This window comes from Oncorhynchus kisutch, linkage group LG12 (genome assembly GCF_002021735.2).
Source record: "Oncorhynchus kisutch isolate 150728-3 linkage group LG12, Okis_V2, whole genome shotgun sequence".
NCBI classification, from domain to species: domain Eukaryota; kingdom Metazoa; phylum Chordata; class Actinopteri; order Salmoniformes; family Salmonidae; genus Oncorhynchus; species Oncorhynchus kisutch.
Window position 1 is genome coordinate 44,250,838 of NC_034185.2, and position 27,617 is coordinate 44,278,454.

The window sequence follows — 27,617 nt, forward strand, 5'->3', positions numbered from 1 at the left end:
GAGAAAGTATTCACACCCCTTGACTTTTTCAAAATGTTGTAATAATTACAGCCTGAATTTAAAAATGATTAAATTGAGACTTTGTGTCACTGGCCTACACACAATACCCCAAATGTCAAAGTGGAATTATGTTTGTAAAAATTAAAAGCTTTTGTAAAAATTAAAAGCTGAAATGTCTTGACTCAATAAGTATTCAACCCCTGTATTATGGCAAGCCTAAATATGTTCAGGAGTAAACATTTTCTTAACAAGTCATAGTGTTTAACATGATTTTTGAATGACTACCTCATTTCTGTACCCCACACATACACATATCTGTAAGGTCCTTCAGTTGAGCAGTGGATTTCTTACACAGATTCAACCACAAAGACCAGGGAGGTTTTCCAATGCCTTGCAAAGAAGGGCACCTATTGGTAGATGGGTAAAACAAAAAAATGCAGATATCGAAAATACCTTTGAAGATGGTGAAGTTACTAATTACACTTTGGATGGTGTATAAATATACCCAGTCACTACAATTTTCACCTAAAATGACATACCCAAATCTAACTGCCTGTAGCTCAGGACCTGAAGCAAAGATATGCATATTATTGATACTATTTGAAAGGAAACACTTTGAAGTTTGTGGAAATGTGAAATTAATGTAGGAGAATATAACACATTCGATCTGGTAAAAGATAATACAAACAAAAAAACATGTCTTCAATTTTTTTTTCATAATCTTTGAAATGCAAGAGAAAGGCCATAATATAATATTGCAGTTTAGATTATATTTCGATTTTGGCCACTAGATGGGGGCAGTGCGTGTGTGCAAAGATTCAGATTCATCCAGTGAAGCGTTGCAATACTGCACAGTATATTGTATCAAGTCTGCCCAAATGTGCCGAATTGGTCAATTGATACATTTTCAAGTACATAACTATAGAGAACATACAAAAATGTTATGGTAATACAACATTTAAGTTTACACACTCCCAGGAATGTCATACAAGACGGATCATTAGCTTATAAATCTAGATGGTCGGGCTGGGTGAGTGTGGAGCAAGAGACAGCAGGGGTTGAAACTGTAGAACCCAGTTCCTACATTTGAATTAAAAAAAATATATATAATATTATAATACCTACATGTCAGAATAAAAATATTCAAAATCATGCATCATGTTAAAAAAATGTGGCAAAGAAATTAACTTCCTGTCCTGAATTCAAAGCGTTATGCTTGGGGTAACTCCAACAGAACACATCACTGACTCTTCATATATTCAAGCATGGCGGGGGCTGCATCATGTTATGGGTATGCTTGTCATGGGAAAGGACTAAGGAGGTTTGTAGGATAAAAAGTAACGGAACAGAGCTAAGCATAGGCAAAAGTGGGAGACAAATGCAACTTTCTGTAGGACAATAACTTAAAACAAAAGGCCAAATATACACTGGAGTTGCTTACCAAGACGACACTGAATGTTCCTGAGTGGCCTAGTTACAGCTTTGACTTAAATTGTCTTGAAAATGTATGACAAGACCTGAAAATGGCTGTCTAGCAATGATCAACAAACAACTTGACAGAGCTTGAAGATATTTAAAAATAATAATGTGCAAATATTGTACAATCCAGGTGTGCAAAGCTCTTAAAGACTTAATTTTTCCAAACATAAAAATAGTGTTAATAACCTCTTGAAGCTAGGGGGCACTATTTTTATGTTTGGAAAAATAACCTTCCCAAAGTAAACGGCCTATTTCTCAGGACCAGATGCTAGAATATGCCTATAATTGACAGATTATCATAGAAAACACTCCAAAGTTTCCAAAACTGTCAAAATATTGTCTGTGAGTATAACAGAACTGATATTGCAGGTGAAACCCTGAGGAAAATCAAACCAGGAAGTGGCTTCTATTTTGAAAACGCCATGTTCCATAGCCTGCCTTTGCTCCATTTAAAGGGATATCAACCAGATTCCTTTTCCTATCGCTTCCTCAGGGTGTCAACAGTCGTTAGACATAGTTTCAGGCTTTTACTTTGAAAAATGAGTGAGAACGATAACATCGTGTCATTGTATGGCTGGGTGCCAACAGCGTTTTGTAAGCGCAACAGAGTTTGGGCAGCCATTGTCTATCCCTCTCCTACTGAAAAATACAGTTGCGGTTGATATATTATCGATTATATATTTTAAAAACAACCTGAGGATTGATTATAAAAAACGTTTGACATGTTACGGATACTATTTGGAATTTTCGTCTGCGTTGTCGTGACCGCTCTTTCCTGTGGATTTATGAACATAACGGCGCAAAAAATAAAATAATCTTTATGGAACAAAAGGAACATTTATTATGTAACTGGAGTCTCGTGAGTGAAAACATCCGAAGATCATCAAAGGTAAACTATTCATTTGATTGCTTTTCTGATTTTCGTGACCAAGCTATTTGATGCTAGGTGTTCATAATGTTTTGTCGAGCGATCGATAAACGTACACAAATGCTTGGATTGCTTTCGCTGTAAAGCATATTTTCAAAATCTGACACGACAGGTGGATTAACAAAAGGCTAAACTGTGTTTTGCTATATTGCACTTGTGATTTCATGAATATCAATATTTTTAGTAATATTATTTGAATGTGGCGGAAACAGGTACAAAAGTATCTATATCCAACAGTAAAATGAGTCCTACATCGACATAACCTGAAAGGCCGCTCAGCAAGGAAGAAGGCACTACTATAAAAGCCAGACTACGGTTTGCAACTGCACATGGGGACAAAGATCATACTTTTTGGAGAAATGTCCTCTGGTCTGATGAAACAAAAATAGTTTAGCCATAATGACCATTGATATGTTTGGAGTATAAAGGGGGAGACTTGCAAGCTAAAGAATAACATCCCAATCGTGAAGCATGGGGGTGGCAGCATCATGTTGTGCACTTCACAAAATAGATGGCATCATGAGGAAGGAAAAATGAGTACTTACTTACTTCCGGCGCCGACAGAGATGGCCGCCTCGCTTCGCGTTCCTAGGAAACTATGCAGTTTTTTGTTTTTTTATGTGTTATTTCTTACATTAGTACCCCAGGTCATCTTAGGTTTCATTACATACAGTCGAGAAGAACTACTGAATATAAGATCAGCGTCAACTCACCATCAGTACGACAAAGAATATGTTTTTCGCGACGCGGATCCTGTGTTCTGCCTTACAAACAGGGAAACGGAGTGGATTCCATGCAGCGACCCCAAAAAACGACTCTGAAAGAGAGGGAAACGAGGCGGTCTTCTGGTCAGACTCCGGAGACGGGCACACCGTGCACCACTCCCTAGCATTCTTCTTGTCAATGTCCAGTCTCTTGAGACAAGGTTGATGAAATCCGAGCAAGGGTAGCATTCCAGAAGGACATCAGAGACTGTAACGTTCTTTGCTTCACGGAAACATGGCTAACTGGAGAGACGCTCTCCGAAGCGGTGCAGCCAACGGGTTTCTCCACGCATCGCGCCGACAGAAACAAAAATCTTTCTGGTAAGAAGAGGGGCGGGGGCGTATGCCTTATGGCCAACGTGACATGGTGTGAAGAAAGAAACATACAGGAACTCAAATCCTTCTGTTCACCTGATTTAGAATTCCTCACAATCAAATGTAGACCGCATTATCTACCAAGAGAATTCTCTTCGATTATAATCACAGCCGTATATATCCCCCCCCAAGCAGACACATCGATGGCTCTGAACGAACTTTATTTAACTCTCTGCAAACTGGAAACGATTTATCCGGAGGCTGCATTCATAGAAAACTGTGTTTTGCTATATTTTCCCAAGGCTAATCTGAAAACAAGACTCCCTAAATTTTATCAGCATATCGATTGCGCAACCAGGGGTGGAAAGACCTTGGATCATTGTTACTCTAACTTCCGTGACGCATATAAGGCCCTGCCTCGCCCCCCTTTCGGAAAAGCTGACCACGACTCCATTTTGTTGATCCCTGCCTACAGACAGAAACTAAAACAAGAGGCTCCCACGCTGAGGTCTGTCCAATGCTGGTCCGACCAAGCTGACTCCACACTCCAAGACTGCTTCCATCACGTGGACTGGGAGATGTTTCGTATTGCGTCAGATAACAACATTGACGAATACGCTGATTCGGTGTGCGAGTTCATTAGAACGTGCGTTGAAGATGTTGTTCCCATAGCAATGATTAAAACATTCCCTAACCAGAAACCGTGGATTGATGGCAGCATTCGTGTGAAACTGAAAGCGCGAACCACTGCTTTTAATCAGGGCAAGGTGTCTGGTAACATGACCGAATACAAACAGTGCAGCTATTCCCTCCGCAAGGCTATCAAACAAGCTAAGCGCCAGTACAGAGACAAAGTAGAATCTCAATTCAACGGCTCAGACACAAGAGGTATGTGGCAGGGTCTACAGTCAATCACGGACTACAGGAAGAAATCCAGCCCAGTCACGGACCAGGATGTCTTGCTCCCAGGCAGACTAAATAACTTTTTTGCCCGCTTTGAGGACAATACAGTGCCACTGACACGGCCTGCAACGAAAACATGCGGCCTCTCCTTCACTGCAGCCGAGGTGAGTAAGACATTTAAACGTGTTAACCCTCGCAAGGCTGCAGGCCCAGACGGCATCCCCAGCCGCACCCTCAGAGCATATGCGCAGACCAGCTGGCCGGTGTGTTTACGGACATATTCAATCAATCCCTATACCAGTCTGCTGTTCCCACATGCTTCAAGAGGGCCACCATTGTTCCTGTTCCCAAGAAAGCTAAGGTAACTGAGCTAAACGACTACCGCCCCGTAGCACTCACATCCGTCATCATGAAGTGCTTTGAGAGACTAGTCAAGGACCATATCACCTCCACCCTACCTGACACCCTAGACCCACTCCAATTTGCTTACCGCCCAAATAGGTCCACAGACGATGCAATCTCAACCACACTGCACACTGCCCTAACCCATCTGGACAAGAGGAATACCTATGTGAGAATGCTGTTCATCGACTACAGCTCGGCATTCAACACCATAGTACCCTCCAAGCTCGTCATCAAGCTCGAGACCCTGGGTCTCGACCCCGCCCTGTGCAACTGGGTACTGGACTTCCTGACGGGCCGCCCCCAGGTGGTGAGGGTAGGCAACAACATCTCCTCCCCGCTGATCCTCAACACTGGGGCCCCACAAGGGTGCGTTCTGAGCCCTCTCCTGTACTCCCTGTTCACCCACGACTGCGTGGCCACGCACGCCTCCAACTCAATCATCAAGTTTGCGGACGACACAACAGTGGTAGGCTTGATTACCAACAACGACGAGACGGCCTACAGGGAGGAGGTGAGGGCCCTCGGAGTGTGGTGTCAGGAAAATAACCTCACACTCAACGTCAACAAAACTAAGGAGATGATTGTGGACTTCAGGAAACAGCAGAGGGAACACCCCCCTATCCACATCGATGGAACAGTAGTGGAGAGGGTAGCAAGTTTTAAGTTCCTCGGCATACACATCACAGACAAACTGAATTGGTCCACTCACACAGACAGCATCGTGAAGAAGGCGCAGCAGCGCCTCTTCAACCTCAGGAGGCTGAAGAAATTTGGCTTGTCACCAAAAGCACTCACAAACTTCTACAGATGCACAATCGAGAGCATCCTGGCGGGCTGTATCACCGCCTGGTATGGCAACTGCACCGCCCTCAACCGCAAGGCTCTCCAGAGGGTAGTGAGGTCTGCACAACGCATCACCGGGGGCAAACTACCTGCCCTCCAGGACACCTACACCACCCGATGCTACAGGAAGGCCATAAAGATCATCAAGGACATCAACCACCCGAGCCACTGCCTGTTCACCCCGCTGTCATCCAGAAGGCGAGGTCAGTACAGGTGCATCAAAGCTGGGACCGAGAGACTGAAAAACAGCTTCTATCTCAAGGCCATCAGACTGTTAAACAGCCACCACTAACATTGAGTGGCTGCTGCCAACACACTGTCAATGACACTGACTCAACTCCAGCCACTTTAATAATGGGAATTGATGGGAAATGATGTAAATATATCACTAGCCACTTTAAACAATGCTACCTTATATAATGTTACTTACCCTACATTATTCATCTCATATGCATACGTATATACTGTACTCTATATCATCGACTGCATCCTTATGTAATACATGTATCACTAGCCACTTTAACTATGCCACTTTGTTTACATACTCATCTCATATGTTATACTGTACTCGATATCATCTACTGTATCTTGCCTATGCTGCTCTGTACCATCACTCATTCATATATCCTTATGTACATATTCTTTATCCCCTTACACTGTGTATAAGACAGTAGTTTTTTGGAATTGTTAGTTAGATTACTTGTTCGTTATTACTGCATTGTCGGAACTAGAAGCACAAGCATTTCGCTACACTCGCATTAACATCTGCTAACCATGTGTATGTGACAAATAAAAATTGATTTGATTTGATTTGATTTATATGGCTATATTGAAGCAACATCTCGCGACATCAGGAAGTTAAAGCTTGGTCGCAAATGGGTCTTCCAAATGGACAATGACCCCAAGCAAACTTCCAAAGTTGTGGCAAAATGGCTTAAGGACAACACAGTCAAGGTATTGGAGTGGCCATCACAAATCCCTAACCTCAATCCTATAGAACACGTGTGGGCAGAACTGAAAAAGGCCTACAAACATGACTCAGTTACACCAGCTCTGTCAGGAGGAATGGGCCAAAATTCACCCAACTTATTGTGGGAAGCTTGTGGAAGGCTACCTGAAACGTTTGATCCAAGTTAAACAATTTAAAGGCAATGCTACCAAATACTAATTGAATGTATGTAAACTTCTGACCCACTGGGAATGTGATGAAAGTAATAAAAGCTGAAATAAATCATGAAAACCTGCAAAATGGTGACTGTAAATCAGGGAAAAAATGTACTCCCCTGTTTTGGAGCAGCCCTCCCACCCCAGTACATTTTCGAACTGTCCCTTAGAGAGAACATGACTGTCTTTCAGTTTAAACTACAAATGATGAACCTTCACTACATACAGTACTACAGCTGTAGGATCTTAATTGGACCAGTATTGCCGCAGCAAAAATAATCCTGCAGCATGTTGCTTGATCGGTGGTTAGGCTATATTAGTGGTTAGGCTATTAGCCGGCCAAAATTAGGCTACATAACCATGTTTTCAGTGAATTTATGTAAATCATGAAGCCCATCTGCCTTTCCTGCTTTGCAGAAAAATTCTCAGAAACAAAAGAGTGATAAAAATAAGATCATACATCTGTACAACAACTTCTATATTAAAAACACACTCAGCTCAGAACATCCACGTACCTTGATACAAAGAGGAGTGTACCGCGTCAGGTTTTGAATCACATCTGTTTGGGTGAAGTTGACCCCTGCTGAAAAAAATAAGAAGATTTCAACTCTTGAGAGTAAGATCGTTGTGATGCCCCAAGAGATGAAGCTTATGATGGACATTGTGGTGCAACTATCATTGTGTGATATTTAAAGTGTCAAATGCATTGTATTAGCACATGGGTCCCCTGAAAAGACAAAAAAATCTATGTAAACAAATATAAGGCAAGTTTATTAGGTGTCAAACTACGAACTCGATTAAAAGTAATGAATAGTGCATTACAGTCACTTAATACAAGACTTGAATGTAAACAAAGTCCACCTTTGTGACTGCACACCTGGCACTAACCTATGCTCCTAGGCTTTAGCTCAGCAGGCTAAAGCCCGGTCTCTAGATCTGGGTTCAAACCTAGTCTGTCACACATACCTCTGAGACTGCACCTCTGGCGTCAACCGCTGCTCCTTCCCGGCAAAGCTGTCTACCCCGGGCGAGTCAGGGTTGGTGGAGCCGCTGCTCAGCCGGTCGCTGCTCTCGTATCCCGACTCAGTCCTCTGGATAGTCCAGGTGTCGCTGCGCAACAGGGCTTTGGGCCCGCCCTTGGCCCTCCCTCCACCTCTGCTCCCACCCCCTCCACCGCCCTGGTCTCCGTGCCCACTTGCCCTGCCCTCCGATTCGAGGGAGCTGTGGCTCTCTGTCTCCTGCCGCTGCTCGTCCTCGTAAATCGTCATCAAGCACTTCTGCTGCTTGCGCTCTTCCCTTATCCTGAGACGCTCCCGTTCCCGCTCTTTTTCCCAGTCCCGGTTGTCCCGTTCGCTGCCGTGAGGCCTCTCCTCACAGGAGGGTTTAGAGAGCCGGGGGCTACCACCACTGCCGCCGTGCTGCTGCTGTTGTTGCCGTCGTTCAAGGTCATTCAAGACGCTGTCCACGTTCAGAACTTCCCGGATGGGCCTCCAGGAAGGCTTGGCTTTGTTGCGGCCCGCTCCCGACCCGCCATCCTTCTCCCACGCATCCTGGCTGCCGCCCTGTTCTTGGCGACCAGGGGAGGTTTCCTGTCTCCAACTGTGTCCACCAAGGGAACAGGATTGAGAGCGTGGGTCCTGGGAAGCTCTGTTCTGGTGGGAGGATGACAACTTGTCAGCCCGGGCGCCACTCCCGCCTCGCAACCTCTGGTCGGCGTGCTGCCTCAACCCGCCCTCAGAAGGGGATCTGGCATAGGCCATATCTAAACAGGAAGTGACATACAGATATAGGATCTTCATTTGTGCCAGTTTGCTACAGCAGGACAATAATCATGCAGCAACAGGAAATGTGAATAATTATAATTAATGGAAATTTTTGTAGGGGTTGATACATTAAGGCAGATCAAGTCTGAAATTTCAAAGTGGAAATTACAAACTTTAGAAATTCTAAACCTCAAATACACTTCACATTTTTATTTTCCTAGATTGCAGGAAAGTTCTACTGCAACAGGGTGATCAAATTAAGATCCTACATATGTAAGAAACAGCATTTCTGTTTTAGTGTGCCAAGCGTGCATATTGTACATATGTAGCATTGTAAAATGTATTTAGGCCTACAATCTACATATAAGCTTGATATAGGTGGTTTTTAAATATATCTCTCAGGATTGGATACATTTTGCATAAAAGATGAATGGCTCGATTGAGAGAAGAGAATCTCCTGCACTTGGTCCAAGGTTTATATCGTAAAAGCCGATGATATTTGACATTAGGATACAACGCCTTCCAACATCGTCCAGATATGCCAAAAGACAATATTACATCATCTTTCTCTGAATATTCTGTTTCAGGTGGAATTTTGGGTCGAGAAATCTGATTGGAGAGGGCACTTTTGGGACACATGTCACATGGTCTTCTGGGAAACACTGGCAAAATGCAACGCACATTGTTTAGCTTTATCAGAAAACATACCTCTGAACTGAAAATGTAAGAATAAAAGCTAAGATTAGAACTAAACAAAAAAAATGAAAGTGATGAAGCACTCTGGAACCAATTATTTCCATATTGCATGGTTCTGTTTGCCCTGAACCAACTTTATCTGTGTAGGACAGATGTTATGCTCTTTTCTTAGAGATTGGCCATTGCTGCCGTTAGTTTGCCCTTTTCTTCAGGGCCACATCTAAAATAAAATGCACCAAAACATTATCCAAGTGACCCATCAGGCAATCTATTGGAAGTGCACCGCATCATCATATCACATTATAGTTAATACAATTTGTGGCTATAAACAGTGTGAAAAATCATACAACCACACATGAGGAGAAAACCGTTGCATTTTAATAATCTACATTCAGGTTAACACAGTCAAGTATACACTGTTTGGTTGTATAGTTCACTCATCACACACAACATTAAGTTTGTGGTAGTCGGTGACAAGTAACTGCCTCTGATTCAGTGAATAGTCATTTCTAACTGCCACTGTAAGCTAAAACTGTTTCGACAAAGAGACTATGGACACAATATACTGGTTCTTATGCATGTCATCAGCGCTCGTCATTGTTTTTCAACGTACCCCTCAAAGTACAGTAAAATGTTACCTTGTGAGTATAACAATCACTGTACTGCACGTTACCTTTGTGTGGATCTAGTTTTCGATGCCCTCTTTCGGCCTCTTTCTTTATCCCTTCTACCACCCTCTGGGAAGTCTCCTTGGAAGGATCCCGGAATGTGTTGGGACTAGCAGGTGGGCCTTTCACTAGGGATATTGGGATTGGGATAACACATGAGTTACAACACATGCTCTTTGGATTTGATTTGATTTATTGTACAATTTAAAAACACAATTCAACCACACAATGTGAATACAAAACATTTAAAATCATAAAGTATACCACAAAAAAAGGTTAAAAAACACTGCTGTTAGTTTTAAGCTATTTTTTTAAAATATATTTTTTGAAATCTTAGTTGTCTTCCTCTGCCAATTTGCCTTGGGACCCTGACATACAGTGGGGAGAACAAGTTTTTGACACACTGCCGATTTTGCAGGTTTTCCTACTTACAATGCATGTAGAGGTCTGTAATATTTATCATAGGTACACTTCAACTGTGAGAGACGGAATCTAAAACAAAAATCTAGAAAATCACATTGTATGATTTTTAAGTAATTAATTAGCATTTTATTGCATGACATAAGTATTTGATACATCAGAAAAGCTCCCTCCAAAGATTTCCCATTGGGTTCAGGTCTGGAGACTGGCTAGGCCACTCCAGGACCTTGAGATGCTTCTTACGGAGCCACTCCTTATTTGCCCTGGCTGTGTGTTTTGGGTCGTTGTCATGCTGGAAGACCCAGCCACGACCCATCTTCAATGCTCTTACTGAGGGAAGGAAGTTGTTGTCCAAGATCTCGCGATACATGGCCCCATCCATCCTCCCCATTATACGGTGCAGTCGTCCTGTCCCCTTTGCAGAAAAGCATCCCCAAAGAATGATGTTTCCACCTCCATGCTTCACAGTTGGGATGGTGTTCTTGGGGTTGTACTCATCCTTCTTCTTCCTCCAAACACCGCGAGTGGAGTTTAGACCAAAAAGCTCTATTTTGTCTCATCAGACCACATGACCTTCTCCCATTCCTCCTCTGGATCATCCAGATGGTCATTGACAAACTTCAGATGGGCCTGGACATGCGCTGGCTTGAGCAGGGGGACCTTGCGCGCGCTGCAGGATTTTAATCCATGACGGCGTAGTGTTACTAATGGTTTTCTTTGAGACTGTGGTCCAAGCTCTCTTCAGGTAATTGACCAGGTCCTGCCGTGTAGTTCTGGGCTGATCCCTCACCTTCCTCATGATCATTGATGCCCCACGAGGTGATATCTTGCATGGAGCCCCAGACCGAGGGTGATTGACCGTCATCTGAACTTCTTCCATTTTCTAATAATTGCGCCAACAGTTGTTGCCTTCTCACCAAGCTGCTTGCCTATTGTCCTGTAGCTCATCCCAGCCTTGTGCAGGTCTACAATTCTATCCCTGATGTCCTTACACAGCTCTCTGGTCTTGGCCATTGTGGAGAGGTTGGAGTCTGAGTGTGTGGACAGGTGTCTTTTATACAGGTAACGAGTTCAAACAGGTGCAGTTAATACAGGTAATGAGTGGAGAACAGGAGGGCTTCTTAAAGAAAAACGAACAGGTCTGTGAGAGCCGGAATTCTTACTGGTTGGTAGGTGATCAAATACTAATGTCATGCAATAAAATGCAAATGAATTACTTAAAAATCATACAATGTGATTTTCTGGATTTTTGTTTTAGATTCCGTCTCTCACAGTTGAAGTGTACCTATGATAAAAATTACAGACCTCTCCATGCTTTGTAAGTAGGAAAACCTGCAAAATCGGCAGTGTATCAAATACTTGTTCATCCCCCTGTATTTCATCTAAGGCCAAAGGGGCCTGGGTCATGTTCTTCAGGGCACCCCGAAGTACGACGATTTTAAATGTTTTGAAATGTAATCGAAAATTAGGTTCAATACGCTTCAAAGCCTTTACTGTTCTGTGCCTACTGGCCTTGACCCGGATCTTACCTCTTTTGTAGCCTGAGGTGGAGGGTGGAGGTAGCATCTGCTTATAGGGCCCCTGGTTGGAGCGGAGTGGGCCTGCTTTCTCCCGGACGGCATCCAACTTCTTCATCCCTGCTGCAGAAGCAGAACATCAAACAGGCATTCAGTGAGATGAGGTGAGAGCTATTGGCCATGTTCCAGGCTGACTACATTTCAGATGCATGCCAGATATCAGAACGCTTGGATGGGTGTTTAACATGTCAGCTATCCACATCATATGATATAGCAATCTGATGCTTAACTGCGCAGTCAATGACGTGGCACACAACCAATGCAACATCTGCAATGCAGTTGGTCTGGAAAGCAACCTATGTGTATGAAGACCTTTGCTCTAGCCTGACACTAACCCAACTGATTGAGTTTCCCAACGGTTAGCAGAATAAAGTATGTTAAAGAAGGGCTAGAATAAAATCCTGCAGTGGTGGCCAACTGCACAGGAGGAGAGTTGGCCACCGCTGCTGTAAGCTAAAATGCAACATTGGACAATGCATTTAAAAAAACGTTATAATAATGTTGCACATTTTCCACAAATGTTGTCTGCTCCATTGGTGTTTTTTACGACACATGACATGACCTAGCCCCAGTAGTTTGCCTGTCAGAAACCTGTGTGTCTATCCTTGCCACGGTGTTCCGCCTCCCGAAAACAGCAACTGGCCCAGTCTGGCATTAGTTCACTCCATTTTTGGTAGCATCTAGCCAGCCCATGCTGCATCCCAATTCTCTACCCTGCTGCTTTGTGTGTACACATGTTCAGTTGCCTTCACGGATTTAAAAGGAAAAGAGTGGTGCAAAGAATACGGTGGAAACTCCCTTTAACCCAGGGGTCTCAAACCCATGGGAGCTATATCAGGCCCATAAAATGCTTTCTTGTGGGGTCCAGACTGATATCTGATTCCGATTGGAATTAGGCCCTCAAAGGATTTTCTTGCTTTTGGAATCAACCCACATGCGCAATTAGGTAAATGATTTAATATGCTTTTTCGATCATGCTTTTAAATGCATTAGGGAAGAGCATCCAATTTGGCAGTGCACACTTTGGAAGACAGGTAGAGAATTTGGACGCCTAACTAGTGTTACAGCATACCAGCTACTCTTCATCCAAATCAGTTGTCATGTGTGACTATACAGTATATAGAACAACCAGTGAGGAGTATTTGCCAGTTAACCAGGCTTCAATTAGATCATGGAAAGGCATGCAAGGCCAAAATAAAGTACTTTTATCTGTCGGCACGTTGATTAGTAGTCCACTGTTTGATTGTCCCCCCAATTTTTTCCGCTTTACAGGTGTATCGATATCAAAGAAAAAATGCACTCTTTGTTTACTTTCTATAATTAGCCAAATATTGTATGGTAACAGTGTATTTATATTTGATTGGATTGGATTTCAACATAAAATAAGTATTTATGCTCTGAGTAGTCTGTGGCGAGCCCACAAGTTACACAATCTCCAATTCGGGAAACGTTATTCTCAGACAAGAGCACTGCTAAGGCAGGTTAACAAATGCCTAAAAAAAACTATCAACAGCATCGATAATCCAGCCAATACTGCCCAAAAGAAGTATTACAAATATACATCCTTATATAAACCAATAATCTACCTCAAACAATAACGAAACACAACACTTTAATTACTTACTCTTATCCACATAATAATGCAAATCAAATCCCATTCCAAAAGAGGTGACCGGATACGACGCCCAGGCTAAACGGTCCATTTCAAAGAGCAGGACACCATTTCCGAAAGCAAGTGCATAATTAGAATGGGAACAAACGCGGCATGGGAGATCACTGGAGGGAGTGAAAGCTACCAAGCGCACTTGACCCGGGGAGCAGGGATTGCAGGGAAAGCAGGGATTAGGCATGGAGGCAGGCGTGGGCAGTAATCTGCACGCCACAGACATCCTCATATCAAGTTCAACTCTGCACACGACAAAGGGAGGACAATCCCAATCCCCAACGCTCCGTCTGGGGAGCGGATATAAAAACAATGCCAGGCGCCATCACATTGAAAGTATGTTTTTTTTCTCTCAAAGCGACGGCAGAGTTAGTTGTGTACTGTAGGACTCTGTATTACGCATGTAGTGGAAGCAGGATAGTACATATTCTCTTTCCACAGCTACGTTATTTGAGGGGAAATGTATTGTTGCTGGGTTGTGGGTGGTGGATATGTGATTAAGATAGAACCTTGTGTATGGGCAAGAAAATTGTGGAAAGACAGTGAGGACGACTGTGAAACAAAGTCTACTTAAGGCATTTAGGTAAAATGCATTCCACTTAAATGCCTTAAGTAAAGTGTTACCAAAATTTTTGCACCAGGTGGTAGTGACCGAAAAAGTTAAGTAAACGTTTAACGACCATAACCTAACCTGCCCCACACCTCCCATTAAAGGTCTGCTACACTGGACACATAATTTTTGCTGAGCGTGAGACGCTCTCATTCATTTCAATATAACCAAGAACCTACAAAACGTTGCATAAAATTATGCTCTGGTTCTATTTTCAAGAATTTGAAGTGCAGCACACGGCCAAAAACTCTTCATAAAGTGGCTCACGCTCTGCTCACGATGGCAAAAGTAACGAGTCCAGTGTAGCAGGTAAAAACCAACTGTTTTTGTGACACACGTAAACCCACCGTTATAATGTTTCGTCTTACCTGGCACTTCCCCGTTGATGTTGGCTTTAAAGCGGGGACACATGGTTGTTTGTCTGGGTGCGTCCTCGCTGGAGACTGGGGTCCCCTCCAGGTTAGTGTAGAACAGGAGCAGTGGCTGGAAATGTCCCCGGATGCATTTAGAGGCCACGTCTTTCCACTTGGATCCGATCTAAGAAGAACATAAAAATAATATAAAAGTGAAAATAATGTTTTAATGTGTAACTGACATGTTTGAGACTAAACGCTAAAGAATAGCAACTACTACAGTGCCTTGCGAAAGTATTCGGCCCCCTTGAACTTTGCGACCTTTTGCCACATTTCAGGCTTCAAACATAAAGATATAAAACTGTATTTTTTGTGAAGAATCAACAACAAGTGGGACACAATCATGAAGTGGAACGACATTTATTGGATATTTCAAAAAATGTTAACAAATCAAAAACTGAAAAATTGGGTGTGCAAAATTATTCAGCCCCTTTACTTTCAGTGCAGCAAACTCTCTCCAGAAGATCAGTGAGGATCTCTAAATGATCAAATGTTGACCTAAATGACTAATGATGATAAATACAATCCACCTGTGTGTAATCAAGTCTCCGTATAAATGCACCTGCACTGTGATAGTCTCAGAGGTCCGTTAAAAGCGCAGAGAGCATCATGAAGAACAAGGAACACACCAGGCAGGTCCGAGATACTGTTGTGAAGAAGTTTAAAGCCGGATTTGGATACAAAAAGATTTCCCAAGCATTAAACATCCCAAGGAGCACTGTGCAAGCGATAATATTGAAATGGAAGGAGTATCAGACCACTGCAAATCTACCAAGACCTGGCCGTCCCTCTAAACTTTCAGCTCATACAAGGAGAAGACTGATCAGAGATGCAGCCAAGAGGCCCATGATCACTGTGGATGAACTACAGAGATCTACAGCTGAGGTGGGAGACTCTGTCCATAGGACAACAATCAGTCGTATATTGCACAAATCTGGCCTTTATGGAAGAGTGGCAAGAAGAAAGCCATTTCTTAAAGATATCCATAAAAAGTGTTGTTTAAAGTTTGCCACAAGCCACCTGGGAGACACACCAAACATGTGGAAGAAGGTGCTCTGGTCAGATGAAACCAAAATTGAACTTTTTGGCAACAATGCAAAATGTTATGTTTGGCGTAAAAGCAACACAGCTCATCACCCTGAACACATCATCCCCACTGTCAAACATGGTGGTGGCAGCATCATGGTTTGGGCCTGCTTTTCTTCAGTAGGGACAGGGTAGATGGTTAAAATTGATGGGAAGATGGATGGAGCCAAATACAGGACCATTCTGGAAGAAAACCTGATGGAGTCTGCAAAAGACCTGAGACTGGGACGGAGATTTGTCTTCCAACAAGACAATGATCCAAAACATAAAGCAAAATCTACAATGGAATGGTTCAAAAATAAACATATCCAGGTGTTAGAATGGCCAAGTCAAAGTCCAGACCTGAATCCAATCGAGAATCTGTGGAAAGAACTGAAAACTGCTGTTCACAAATGCTCTCCATCCAACCTCACTGAGCTCGAGCTGTTTTGCAAGGAGGAATGGGAAAAAATGTCAGTCTCTCGATGTGCAAAACTGATAGAGACATACCCCAAGCAACTTACAGCTGTATTCGCAGCAAAAGGTGGCGCTACAAAGTATTAACTTAAGGGGGCTGAATAATTTTGCACGCCCAATTTTTCAGTTTTTGATTTGTTAAAAAAGTTTGAAATATCCAATAAATGTCGTTCCACTTCATGATTGTGTCCCACTTGTTGTTGATTCTTCACAAGAAAATACAGTTTTATATATTTATGTTTGAAGCCTGAAATGTGGCAAAAGGTCGCAAAGTTCAAGGGGGCCGAATACTTTCGCAAGGCCCTGTATGTTGACATACATAACGTTTTTATTTTCTTCATATAATGTGAAGTACAGAGAATTTTCGGTGTATTTCTACAGTACCAACCAGTCAAATGTTTGGACACACCTACTCAAAGGTTTTTCTTTATTTCTACTATTTTCTACATTGTAGAATAATAGTGAACACATCAAAACAATGAAATAACACATATGTTTGAAGAATATAAAATATATTTGGATGTTTTTAACACTGTGTCTACAATGTAGAAAACAGTAAAAAATCAAGAAAAACCCTTGAATGAGTAGGTGTCCAAACTTTTGACTGGTACAGTGTGTGGTGATTCCAAATGAAACAAGGTCTAGTGTAGTATTTTTGTTGGTGAGGCATAGACCTTGTATAACTATCAGCTTAACGATGGATAGTTTGAGTAAGATGTTAAAATGGCTTCCATCTTTTGTGAACCTGTCCATTTTGCCTTCACGTTTCATCATTACAATTTGGCAGAGCTCTTGTGAGAGCCTTTAGTTGATTGCTAAGCTTTTTAAATTTTTAAATGTAATTTTTTTTAACTAGGCAAGTCAGTTAAGAACAAATTCTTATTTACAATGACAGCCTACCCTCCCTAACCCAGACAATGCTGGGCCAATTGTGCACCACCCTATGGGACTGCGATACAGCCCGGGATGGAACCTGGGTCTGTAGTGACACCTCTAGCATTGCAATACAGTGCCTTAGACTGCTGCGCGACTAAGGATCCCAAGGATAGCTCAAAGGATAGCCCAGCCGTTAAAAGGAAAGCATTGCTTTTTATGGCTCTTGTCAAAAAAATATATTTAGCATCAATAACCTACTTTCTTTCATTCATTAAACACAGATTATGTTTGCCGTTGGCTATGTTAAAGGGACATTTACACTCCAAAATCAACATTTGCCAGATGTTTTTAGACCTCAAATGTAGTCTTAACATCAAGATGAATCCACATTGGATTGTGTCAATGTATATGTATGCCAACACCAAATGAATGGAAAAGATAAGCACCTAATAAGATCTGGAAATGATTTGGTCCTTAACGTTCTGATTCATTTGATGTAGCTGGATCGTCTGAATTGATGGCCTGGGACTTATCTCAACATAAGAGCACTTTGGAGGTTGTTTTCAATGTTTTGACATGACTTCTGCAACATCTGCACAAATAGATAATCTATGAGATATTAGAAGCATTTTTCTCAATTCATTTGAAACAGACCCCAACACATTCATTTAAACACTCACCTCTTTAACGGTGGCGTCATCAAAGAAGACCCATTTTGAGGACTTGGTGTGATAAGCGAACGCAGAGTAATGTTTGCTGGAGAAACAAATCATTCCCACGAGACGTAACTCACTCCTTTTGGCATTCTCATCAGTGACCCGGTTGAACAGCTGAAATAAGACATACATGAAAGATGGCATACACAAACAATGGATACATATTATCAATTAGGATAGGAATCTTCAACCAACTTTGACACTTAGTTAACACTCAAGCAACCCTAATACAGCTATCCAGTCTGGCTACTTTACAGACGCCTGCCAGATCTCACAGCACCTGGATAGGATTTAGTCATACTGGAATGTGAACATAAACAGTGGACAATCATGTCTCTTTGTGTGTGAGCTATTTCCTATTTGGAGTGTGTTCATACTTTTGTTCTTGGATCATACTTCACAATATGTGCCCCTAATAACTTTGCATTTAAATGGTAGGCTACAAAGGCAGATACAGTGTAATTACAATGACATATTGCTACATACTACTAACAATTGTTATACCTGATTGTGGCATGAATAAATTCCACCTACATACTGTAGGCAGGTGCAGTCAGTGTAATTATAGTGTAGGCACACATTGTAACATATAACCTACATCTGTTATACCTGTATAGCACTACACCTAAAGTTCTCCTATACATGTAGTTATGGAGGCGTAGTTACTTTATTTTAGCAGATACAATGAGACCACTGGAAATTGTACAGATTGAACTTTTAAGGATAATACTGTATACTGAAGATTTGCCTCTGGGGGTGCTTTTGAAACCAAAAGGGCCCACGAAATGGAATAAAATATTGTGCAGAAATTACATAATTGGACACCCATGTAGGATTTAAAAATATTCTAAAATTAAGGACTGTGTTGTTGAATGGGATTGGGGTGCAGTGTGGGTCAGTTGGTAGATCATGGTGCTTGGATTGTGGGTTCGAATGGCACTGGGGCCACCCATACAAAAATGACTAAGTTGCTTTGGATAAAAGTCTGCTAAATGTATACACTAACGTTCAAAAGTGCGGGGTCACATTTAGAAATTTCCTCGGATCCTAATAACATATCAAAACACCAAATACTTAGGAATGTCCTTGTTTTTGAAAGAAAGTCATTTTTTTGGTCCACTAAAATAACATCAAATTGATCAGAAATACAGTGTAGACATTGTTAATGTTGTAAATGACTATTGTAGCTAGAAAGGGCAGTTTTTTAATGGAATATCTACATAGGAGTACAGAGGCCCATTACCAGCAACCATCACTCCTGTGTTCCAATGGCACGTTGTGTTAGCTAATCCAAGTTTATCATTTTAAAAGGCTAATTGATCATTAGAAAACCTTTTTGCAATTATGTTAGAACAGCTGAAATGGTTGTCCTGATTAAAGAAGCAATGAAACTGGACTTCTTTAGACTAGCTGAGTATCTGGAGTATTTGTGGGTTCGATTACAGGCCCAGAAACAAAGACCTTTCTTCTGAAACTCATCCGTCTATTCTTGTTCTGAGAAATTAAGGCTATTCCATGCGAGGAATTGCCAAGAAACTGAAGATCTCGTACAACGATGTGTAGTACTCCTTTCACAGAACAGCGCAAACTGGCCCTAACCAGAATAGAAAGAGGAGTGGGAGTCCCCGGTGCACAACTGAGCAAGAGGACAAGTACATTAGAGTATTTAGTTTGAGAAACAGACGGCTCACAATATTCTTTCAAAAACAAGGACATTTCTAAGTGACCCCAAACTTTTGAACGGTCGTGTAAATAGTTTTTATTATGAATAATTATTGTTATCTTATTCTGTATTATTATCATTGTTATTTTTTTAATGAATTTATTAATATTCAATAATCTTGTATATGAACCATTCAGTCAACCGTCAAGCCAAATTTGATGTAAACAAGTAGCGACTAAACTTCCATTGTGTATTTTTAACTCTTACCCCCGAGAGGTTGAGATGTGGACCCAGTGACCTAACCACATCCTCTGTAAGGTCAGACTGCTCTGCGTCCCACACGAAGCCAATGGTGACGATCTCTGGGCAGTTCAGGAGAACCCGACGGATCTTGATGCTCTGGCCACAGTTGCTCTGCAAAGAAGATGAGAAACTATCATCCATGAGAGGTAATTATAAGCAGAAATCCATTTATAAATCGATGTATTTTATTCCAGAAACCTTGTCAACTTTGCCATGAAACATGTTGCATCATATTGGAATCATAAACTATAATATATACAGAACTATGGTAGCACTTTATAATAACTCCACCTAAATAAAGCATTCATAATGGATTAGTAAATACGTTTCATAATTTATTAATCACTACTCCCACATTTGTAAATGTTAGTAACCTAGTAACCATTTATAAACAACTTCTAAATGATTTAATAATGATGTATAAGATGTTTAATAAGCCATTTCCTAATCGTTAGTTAAGTCTTTTTGTGTGGCCTCATCTAAAGTGTGGGCTATATATACTTTATAAATGCTTTGAGGGACCAGTGTCACAAGATATGTTATTGGTAGATATTCCAGCAGTCTCAAAATGGCCCCTAGAATTTATCAATGGTTAAACATATTGTTTAATATATTGTGCATATTGCACACAACACAGAGGATTTTAAGAAAATATATTGAAAATTCAATTACACACTGCTGTAATATTGTGATGTGTACATTTGTACAAATGCTGAGGAAAATAACGAAAATGCTAATATATGCGCACGGTGTTTTCGGAAAGTATTCAGACCCCTTGACTTTTTCCACATTTTGTTACGTAACAGCCTTACTCTAAAATGGATTAAATAACAACAAAAAACCTCAGGAATCTATACACAATACCTCACAATGACAAAGCAAAAACAGTTTCTTAGTAATGTTTGCAAATGTATTTAAAAAAAAACTTAAATACCTTATTTACACAAGCATAAATTCATGAGATTCGAAATTGAGCTCAGGTGCATCCTGTTTCCATTGATCATCCTTGAGATGTTTCCACAACTTAATTGTCCACCTGTGGTAAATTCAATTGATTGGAAATATTTTTTAAAGGCACACACCTGTCTATATAAGGTCCAACAGTTGACAGTGCATGTTTGAGCGAAAACCAAGCCATGAAGTCGAAGGAAAGATCTGAGACAGGATTGTGTCAATTCATAGGTCTGGGGAAGGGTACCAAAAAATGTCTGCAGGATTGAAGGTCCCCAAGAACACTGTGGCATCCATCATTCTTCAATGGAATAAGTTTGGAACCACGTAGGCTCTTCCTCTTCCAGGCCAAACTGAGCAATCTGGGGAGAAGGGCCTTGGTCAGGGAGGTGACGAAGAACCCAATTGTCACTCTGACAAAACTCTAGAGTTCCTCTGTGGAGATTGAAGAACCTTCCAGAAGGACAACCATCTCTGCAGCACTCCACCAATCAGTCCTTTATGGTAGACTGGGCAGATGAAAACACCTCCTCAGTAAAAGGCACATGACAGCCCACTTGGAGTTTGCCAAAAGGCACCTAAATGACTCTCAGACCATGGGAAACAAAATTCTCTGGTCTGATGAAACCAAGACTGAACTCTTTAGGCTGAATGCCAAGTGTCATGTCTGGAGGAAACCTGGCACCATCCCTACAGTGAAGCATTGTGGTGGCAGCATCATGCTGTGGGGCTGTTTTTCAGCGTCAGGGACTGGGGGCAAAGTACAGAGAGATCCTTGATGAAAACCAGCTCCAGATGGCTCAGGAATTCAGACTAGGGCGAAGGTTCACCTTCCAACAGGACAACAACCCTAAGCACACTGCCAAGACAATGTAGGAGTGGCCTCGAGACAAGTCTCTGAATGTCCTTGAGTGGCCCAGCCAGAGCCCGGCTTGAACCCGATTGAACTTCTCTGGAGAGACCTTGAAAATAGCTGTGCAGCAACACTCCCCATCCGATCTGCAGAGAAGAATGGGAGAAACTCCCCAAATACAGGTGTGCCAAGTTTGTAATGTCATACCCAAGAAGACTTGATGCTGTAGTCGGTGCCAAAGGTGCTTAAACAAAGTACTGAGTAAAGGGTCTGAATACTTATGTAAATGTAATATTTCTGTTTTTACTTTTGAAGAAATTAGCAAAAATGTCTAAAAACCTGTTTTTGCTTTGTCATTATGCGGTATTGTGTGTAAATTGATGATAAGAACAAAAAAATTTAATACATTTTAGAATAAAGCTGTAACGTAAGAAATGTGAAAAAAGTCAAGAGGTCTGAATACTTTCCGAAGGCACTGTACATGTTCTTTTGGCAGTGACTTTTCTACCAAAACCAAAGTGTGGATTGCAGTCACTCCTTTAGACAGTCGAATCTCAGTTAACCCAGAACTAAAACCTTGCGTGTTTGTGTTTGCGAAGTCTATGCTCGCAAAAGGAAACTCTCCGCCAAAGCAAAAGGAAACTCTCCGCCAAAGCAAAAGGAAACTCTCCGCCAAAGCAAAAGGAAACTCTCCGCCAAAGCAAAAGGAAACTCTCCGCCAAAGCAAACTCTACGCCAAAGCAAAAGGAAACTCTCCGCCAAAGCAAAAGGAAACTCTCCGCCAAAGCAAAAGGAAACTCTCCGCCAAAGCAAACTCTACGCCAAAGCAAAAGGAAACTCTCCGCCAAAGCAAAAGGAAACTCTCCGCCAAAGCAAAAGAAACTCTCCGCCAAAGCAAAAGGAAACTCTCCGCCAAAGCCCCTGGCCTCCTTCCGGTAATTTCGCTACACGCATGAAGCGGTCAACGTTTAAGCACTACATTCACCCATTCCTGGTACATCCAAATAATCAGTGACGAAAACCCAAACACTGAAACTACTCCTGCGAACAGATGATTTGGTTTACGCACAGAATTTATCCTCATGAAAAGGTCTACTTAGTGAAATGTGTCTGCCGCATTTAATCAAACCCCTCTGAATCAGAGAGATGGGGAGGGTTGCATTAATTCATCAACATCCTCGGTGCCCAGGGAACAATGGGTTAACGGTGTTGCTCAGGGGCAGAATGACAGATTTTTACCTTGTCAGCTCGGGGATTCGATCCAGCAACCTTCGGTGCTCCAACCCGCCAGGCTATCTACTGCCCAGAGCAGTCCATATACTGCTTACGAGATAAGGAAGCACATATCTGAATACATTATTCCGCTGAACTATCCAATTACGTTTAAAACCTTACTGCCTTTAAAAGACATGTATATATTACTCCAGTGCTAGCCTCTCTACACTGGCTTCCTGTCAAAGCAAGGGCTGATTTCAAGGTTTTACTGCTAACCTACAAAGCATTACATGGGCTTGCTCCTACCTATCTCTCTGATTTGGTCCTGCCATACATACCTACACGTACGCTACGGTCACAAGACGCAGGCCTCCTAATTGTCCCTAGAATTTCTAAGCAAACAGCTGGAGGCATGGCTTTCTCCTATAGAGCTCAATTTTTATGGAACGGTCTGCCTACCCATGTCAGAGACGGAAACTCGGTCTCAACCTTTAAGTCTTTACTGAAGACTCATCTCTTCAGTGGGTCATATGATTGAGTGTAGTCTGGCCCAGGAGTGGGAAGGTGAACGGAAAGGCTCTGGAGCAACGAACCGCCCTTGCTGTCTCTGCCTGGCCGGTTCCCCTCTTTCCACTGTGATTCTCTGCCTCTAACCCTATTACAGGGGCTGAGTCACTGGCTTACTGGGGCTCTCTCATGCCGTCCCTGGAAGGGGTGCGTCACCTGAGTGGGTTGATTCACTGATGTGGTCATCCTGTCTGGGTTGGTGCCCACCTTGGGTTGTGCCATGGCAGAGATCTTTGTGGGCTATACTCAGCCTTGTCTCAGGATGGTAAGTTGGTGGTTGAAGATATCCCTCTAGTGGTGTAGGGGCTGTGCTTTGGCAAAGTGGGTGGGGTTATATCCTTCCTGTTTGGCCCTGTCCGGGGGTGTCCTCGGATGGGGCCACAGTGTCTCCTGACCCCTCCTGTCTCAGCCTCCAGTATTTATGCTGCAGTAGTTTATGTGTCGGGGGGCTAGGGTCAGTTTGTTATATCTGGAGTACTTCTCCTGTCCTATTCGGTGTCCTGTGTGAAGTGTGCGTTCTCTAATTCTAATTCTTTCTTTCTCTCTCTCGGAGGACCTGAGCCCTAGGACCATGCCCCGGGACTACCTGACATGATGACTCCTTGCTGTCCCCAGTCTACCTGTGTGACAGGTAGACTGGGACCTGGCCGTGCTGCTGCTCCAGTTTCAACTGACCTGAGCCCTAGGACCATGCCCCAGGACTACCTGACATGATGACTCCTTGCTGTCCCCAGTCCATCTGACCGTGCTGCTGCTCCAGTTTGAACTGTTCTGCCTTATTATTATACGACCATGCTGGTCATTTATGAAGATTTAAACATCTTGGCCATGTTCTGTTATAATCTCCACCCGGCACAGCCAGAAGAGGACTGACCACCCCACATAGCCTGGTTCCTCTCTAGGTTTCTTCCTAGGTTTTGGCCTTTCTAGGGAGTTTTTCCTAGCCCCCGCGCTTCTACACCTGCATTGCTTGCTGTTTGGGGTTTTAGGCTGGGTTTCTGTACAGCACTTTGAGATATCAGCTGATGTACGAAGGGCTATATAAATACATTTGATTTGATTTGATACAGGCACGTGGAGGCCACACACACTACTGAGCCTCATTTTGACTTGTTTTAAGGACATTACATCAAAGTTGGATCAGCCTGTAGTGTGGTTTTCCAGACCTCCATGGGTTGATAAATTTGATTTCCATTGATCATTTTTGTGTGATTTTGCTGTCAGCACATTCAACTATGTAAAGAAAAATGTATTTAATAAGAATATTTCATTCATTCAGATCTAGGATGTGTTATTTTAGTGTTTATTTGAGCAGTGTATTTTCTTAAAGACCCTCTGTATTGTGTGCTTATTGTGTAAACATTGATATGTTCTAGGGGCCATTTTGAGACCTTCAGGAGCATCAGGTACTGCTGGAATGTCTACCAATGGCCATCTTTTTGTGAGAAATTACACTGGTATCTCAAAATATTTATTAAGTATTTTTAAGGTATAAATAGCCCACACTAGACGAGGCCATGCAAAAATACTTAACTAATGAATAGAAATACATTAAACATATTTTAAATGGAGTAATGATTAATAAATGATGAATAAACTATTTACTAATCCTTTATAATTATTATTTACATGTTGTTAATTATTCTTAATGTTGTTAATATGAAAAATGTAAAACAACTTTCATTACAGAAAATACAAAAATAGCTTTAATATCTAACTTTAAGAATCCTGTGTGATATGATTTTATTTTTCCCAGGCACAGTAGAAAGGGTTAATGGAACATAGCACTTTCACCAGGGCTGACGCACATTGAAGTGGTAGACCAGTGCTAGCCAATCGAGATGAGAGAGCAACAGTGGATAAGCCTTAACTGCTATTTATATCCCTAGCACTAGTCTGGCAGCCTCTCCTTCAGGCCTGTTCCCATCATAATGTCACACAGCAGAATACAGACAGTAGAAATCAGCTCAATGCGGGTTTGAATTAAATAATGTCTGGATCTGCATTCACTTGCTTTGGGATACTGCAGGTACAGTAGCTATAATATATTGTTCTGATGGTCATACTTTAAGGGTTCAGTTCAATAAAACAGTATTGTAGTATTTAAAGAGTAGCGTTTACTGTGAAGATGTTTCTCATTGTATTTTATATCACAGAATGTTTTTGATACTGATAGAATAGCTGGTAGAATCCATTCATACTGAACATTGCTTCAGTAAGGGACTTTCACACATTGCAGTCACATTGTTCAGCACCAACTTTATGGCTGCATAGATAACAACATGGCCACATGTCAAAAACAAATATATCACATTGGATATTCGACTTCAAACTGTGGTTCACAATGAAAATGAGCTAGCAACATACCGGACAGTTCCGTAGGTCACCGATGGTGTTTGCCGCCTGCAGCAATTCCCCGAACATGTCCGACCGAAGCCTGTCGTTCTTCCCCAGGACGTGGCCCACCTGTTGGCTGGGACACAGAGGAGGTGGGATAATAGGGGTGTCTTTCTGCACTTTAAATCACATAAGCCTTATCCAAAACTAACAGCAAGTGGAAGAGGAACAAATGTATGCAGTGACCCGTAGCAGGCTAGTAGGTCACACTTTACATTAGTGCCTTACAGCCCTTATTACTGTGTAATTATTTCTGTAAGTACAGTACAGTTACTGTATAGTTACTACACTGTACTGACACACTGTACTTACCACACACAAGTTAAACAGTTATAATAACATTGTAGTGTAAAGTCTTACCTACCACTAGCACATTATGCAGTTGGAGTACTTTGGAACTAAAAGTTAGAGCAGTAGGTCTATTCTATAACTAGCTGTGCTTACACACCTGGTACAAGGCATTCGCATAGGTTATTGCCTTATAGTTATCGTAGAATGATGACTATGCACTGTCAAATCAAATGTTATTTGTCGCATGCTTCATAAAACAGGTGAAATGCTTACGTACAGGTTTTTCCCAACAATGCAGAGAGAAAAATATAGAAAAAATAATAACACAAGGAATACATGCACAATGAGTAACGATAACTTGCTTAGACACTAAGTGTACACAACATTAGGAACACCTGCTCTTTTCATGACATAGACTGACCAGGTGAATCCAGGTGAAAGCTATGAGCCCTTATTGCTATCACCTGTTAAATCCACTTCATTCAGTGTAGATGAAGGGGGGAGACAGGTTAAAGAATTATTTTAAGCCATAAGACAATTGAGACATGGATTGTATATGTGTGCCATTCAGAGGGTGAATGAGCAAGACAATATATTTAAGTGCCTTTGAAAGTGGTATGGTAGTAGTTGCCAGGCATATCCGTTTGAGTGTGTCAAACTCAATAGTTTCCCTTCTGTATCAAGAGTGGTTCACCACCCAAAGGATATCCAGGCCAGCATCCCTGTGGAACGCATTCGTCACCTTGTAGTCCATGCCCTGACAAATTGAGGTTATCGATGTGCAGGGGTACGAGGTAATTGAAGTAGATACATTATATATACAAAAGTATGTGAACACCCCTTCAAATTACTGTATTCTGCTATTTCAGCCACACCTGTTGCTGACAGGTGTATAAAGTTGTGCACACAGCCATGCAATCTCCATAGACAAACATTGGCAGTAGAATGGCCTTACAGAAGAGCTCAGTGACTTTCAACATGGCACCGTCATAGGATGTCACCTTTCCAACAAGTCAATTCGTCAAATTTCTGCCCTGCTAGAGATGCCCCGGTCAACTGTAGGTGCTGTTATTGTGAAGTAAAAACGTCTAGGAGCAACAACAGCTCAGCAGCAAATTGTTAGGTCACAAGCTCACAGAACGGGAATGCCCCCGAATGTTGAAGTGCCCAGCGCGTAAAAATCGTCTGTCCTCGGTTGCAACACTCACTACATACAATAACTGTTCGCCGGGAGCTTCATGAAATGGGTTTCCATGGCCGAGCAGCCGCACACAAGCCTAAGATCACCATGCACAATGTCAAGCGTCAGCTGGAATGGTGTAAGCGCGCTGTCATTGGACTCTGGAGCATTGGAAATGTGTTCTTTGGAGTGATGAATCATGCTTCACCATATGGAAGTCCGAATGACAAATGGGTTTGGCGGACGCCAGGAGAATGCGACCTGCCCCAATGCATGGTGCCAATTGTAAAGTTTGGTGGAGGAGGAATAATGGGGCTGTTTTCATGATTTGGGCTAGGCCCCTTTGTTACAATGAAGGGAAATCTTAATGCTACAGCATACAATGACATTAATCTAGACGATTCTGTGCTTCCAACTTTGTGGCAAGAGTTTGGGGAAGGCCCTTTCCTGAT

At 42.1% G+C, this 27,617-nt stretch overlaps 1 protein-coding gene across 2 annotated transcripts in view; it reads right to left on the reverse strand.

Annotated features, from left to right (window-relative positions):
• Window positions 1-27,617, reverse strand: part of usp53b (ubiquitin specific peptidase 53b) — a 53,650-nt gene that overhangs the window by 14,163 nt on the left and 11,870 nt on the right. Inside the window, exons 8-15 of one of the 2 annotated variants that reach the window (XM_031837610.1) lie at window positions 25,665-25,770; window positions 19,676-19,822; window positions 17,710-17,859; window positions 14,567-14,735; window positions 11,878-11,988; window positions 9,934-10,056; window positions 7,768-8,563; window positions 7,317-7,381 (exon numbers count right to left, since the gene is read on the reverse strand). In XM_031837610.1, coding sequence (XP_031693470.1) covers window positions 7,317-7,381; window positions 7,768-8,563; window positions 9,934-10,056; window positions 11,878-11,988; window positions 14,567-14,735; window positions 17,710-17,859; window positions 19,676-19,822; window positions 25,665-25,770 — 1,667 coding nt within the window. Of the gene's footprint in view, window positions 1-7,316; window positions 7,385-7,767; window positions 8,564-9,933; window positions 10,057-11,877; window positions 11,989-14,566; window positions 14,736-17,709; window positions 17,860-19,675; window positions 19,823-25,664; window positions 25,771-27,617 lie in introns of both variants that reach the window. The other variant, XM_020497033.2, reaches the window with a different exon arrangement.